Here is a 2909-nt window from a genome sequence, read left to right on the forward strand (position 1 = left end):
GTCTTCAGCCCCTGCATGATAGAATTTTTTTTGTTTTTTTGTTTGTTTTTCTTTTTTCATTGTTCTGAAGTCTGGCTGAGTTCCTGCTGAACAGCTCTTCCCAACATAGAAGCCAATTGTTCAAACTATAGATTTCTTTACAGATCCTTTATGAGAGACTTACATTATGTAGTATTTAGGCAAAAACATGCCATTAGAAAAGGTCACGTTCAGCTTTTTAGATCAAATTATCTTCCTTAAATTCAATCTCATCCACTTCAATACAGATTTTTCTCAACTCCTATACTGAAAAATGAAAGTAGCAAGCCACAAGAGCTGGCTGATTGCGGTAAAAAAAGTCAAAGGTGCACCTGAGCTAAACAGCCAAACAGGTAGCCTGATTAGGCACACCAGTTTCCATAAGTGACATAAAAGACAGGGATGTGGCCAGCCTTGTATCCAACTGCCTTTGACTCCTCAGATTGAATGACCAGGTACCGATGTACATTTGAATAAAATGAGGGCAGCCTTCAGGATAAGAATAAAATGGAATTTGAATTTGTCATGCCTCTGAAGCCATAGTAAGATACTTTCACCACCCTGCCACCATGCCCCAGCACTAAACTGTAGTACTGAAAGAAAACTCAATAAATATCATCACTATATGTCTAACCATTGAAACTTTTGCTCATTTAACTGGAAGAGTCAGAACTGCAAAGAAAGTATGAATATGAATGGTAAAACTTATAATAAATAAACTTTTTGCCAGATAAAAGAACGATTTCATTATACAAAATTAAATATTCTTCTTCAACAAGTCGTATCTATGAGTATGCAATACAATATGCTAAATTACAATACATACTTCATTATTAATAGAATTTATTATATTTTACAGACCAGATAGCCAAGTAAGCAATTTTTTAAAGAGCCAGATAGCAAAAGTGAAGGGAACTTTAGGCAACAGTCATTGCAGAAATTCTTCAGTCAGGGGACTGAGGCAATATGAATATTATGTACAAGCCTGATTTAAATACCTTTACATCAAAAATACAGTACTGTGAGACTTTCATTGTGTAGTGTAACTGATGAATCATTAATAACTTTTCATTTTAAACAAAACTACACATACTGTATATAGCCGAGTTAAAAACAGAGACTAAGCCCCATTTTATTGTTGTAAACTAGTATCATATGAATCTTCATGAGTGCAGAAAACAGGGTTCTTTATACTCCTTTTGCTTCCTACGAGATATTGTATTTTATATGAAATGCTATTATTATTAAATGATGCACACACCCTTTTAAGCATTATTCTCTTAAATGTGAGGCAATAGATACACAGTCACTTGCAACCAAGTTGCAAGTGAAAGTGTTAGGGATATTTTGCAAAATCAGGTGCACTCAGAACAAATTAAAATGTAAAATTAATTTAACTATAGAAAAGCAAATGTTAAACAGAACAGTAAAATAATTATAAAAAAAATCACAATAATAGAAATCAGCACTTTTTTCTTGCTCTGACTAAGGATGAACCCATTTTCAGGTGCAACCCAATGTATGATATTTTTACTTTATCCCACTAAAAGCGAGCGGTTTTATTTTTTATAAAATTACTTAAAATGTTTCAGCATATGATATCTGGTGTGCAGAGTATATCAAGATTGCAGAAGCATAATACAAAATAATGTTTATTTTAAAAAGTTAAGTGAGTACTTGCTAGTAATTGAAAAGGTGAATGTTCACTATAGGGGTTTTATGTATAAGAAAGCAGGAAGTTTTTATATTCCCACTACTCCTATTGAGCTTATGAAAATAAACAGCAAGTGATTCAATCATACCTAGTTATGATCCATTAGCAGCAGGATCAGTATTAACAATTTTATGGAAATACCTATAAATAATAATTACTCCTCAAGGTGCAATATGTGTCCTAAGTGACAATGTATCTGTGACTCAGAAAATGCAGGGAGTATAAAGAACTTTATATTCTCTTTCTTCTTTGATGTATGCATAAAATTTATTGCTCCCTTTTACAATATCTATAGAAATAAAACTACTAATTGTTTCAACACAAATAAATAAGGACAAAAGTTCTAGAACCAGTAGGTGATTACAAGCAACATAAGAAAACCATTGATTTATCATAACCACCATCCACGCAGTGATGGGTCACATTACTTACTTTTTCCTTAGCAAAACTACATTAAAGAACACTATAGCACAACGCACTAAAGTCTCTTTGTCTTTCTTTTCTTTAAAAAAAAAAATTCTTGCCCTGGATACCTTTCAGTAGGGCAGCTTGAACAGTTCTGGGCCACTTCCAAACCCCTCTGGAGATCAGACGATAAAAGTCTTCGGCAATCAGAGACAGGACAAAGGGCTTTCTCGTGCTATTTCCATGTTTTCATGTTTGCTGGCTTAACATCATTGTGTACACGTACGACTTCAGTACATAACATCAGATGCGATGACGTTCAGAGCTGGCAAACAGAGAAACAGCATGAGAAAAGCCCTTTCCTGCATCATTTTTCCCATACACTGTAATGTTTGTCTTCAAATTTCTGCTAGGTTGACACCTGCGAGTTCTGTGAATTCAGTACATCTACTCCTAAGGGGAATGCAATTTTTGACTGCAAGAGTCAAATGCGTGAGTGAGTGTAAAAGTGACTGCATATGTTTGTGTGTGATACACACACACGTGAATGCATGCATGCATGCACAAATGCAAACACACACAAAATCAGAGTATAAAAGTAACTGGGGTGGATGGTATTTTAACTGGTAACACAAAGTGATAATACAAAGTGGGAACACAATGCCAGACCTCCCACCAGTTTATCTCCTCAAAGCTAAAACTAAGCCCCCAGCCATCCTACTAAAATCAATCTAAGAGAAAAACACCAAAACATTACACATAACATATAACC

At 34.5% G+C, this 2909-nt stretch overlaps 1 protein-coding gene and 1 long non-coding RNA gene across 4 annotated transcripts in view; one reads left to right on the plus strand and one right to left on the minus strand.

Annotated features, from left to right (window-relative positions):
- LOC109300630 overlaps positions 1 to 413 on the plus strand; it is a 7985-nt gene extending 7572 nt beyond the window's left edge. The window contains exon 2 of the long non-coding RNA XR_002098282.1: positions 203 to 413. This is a non-coding gene — a long non-coding RNA (uncharacterized LOC109300630). The remainder of the gene's footprint in view (positions 1 to 202) is intronic.
- Positions 1 to 2909, minus strand: part of PCDH11X (protocadherin 11 X-linked) — a 1731112-nt gene that overhangs the window by 1385590 nt on the left and 342613 nt on the right. Inside the window, exon 5 of one of the 3 annotated variants that reach the window (XM_019521371.1) lies at positions 33 to 2462. The exons of the other annotated variants lie outside the window; for them this stretch is intronic. Coding sequence (XP_019376916.1) covers positions 2457 to 2462 — 6 coding nt within the window. The 3' untranslated portion in view covers positions 33 to 2456. Of the gene's footprint in view, positions 1 to 32; positions 2463 to 2909 lie in introns of those variants that run through there. 3 annotated transcript variants of the gene reach the window in all.

The sequence above is a fragment of the Gavialis gangeticus genome, unplaced genomic scaffold (genome assembly GCF_001723915.1).
Source record: "Gavialis gangeticus isolate Ggan-Ray unplaced genomic scaffold, GavGan_comp1, whole genome shotgun sequence".
In the NCBI taxonomy this organism is placed as follows: Eukaryota; Metazoa; Chordata; order Crocodylia; family Gavialidae; genus Gavialis; species Gavialis gangeticus.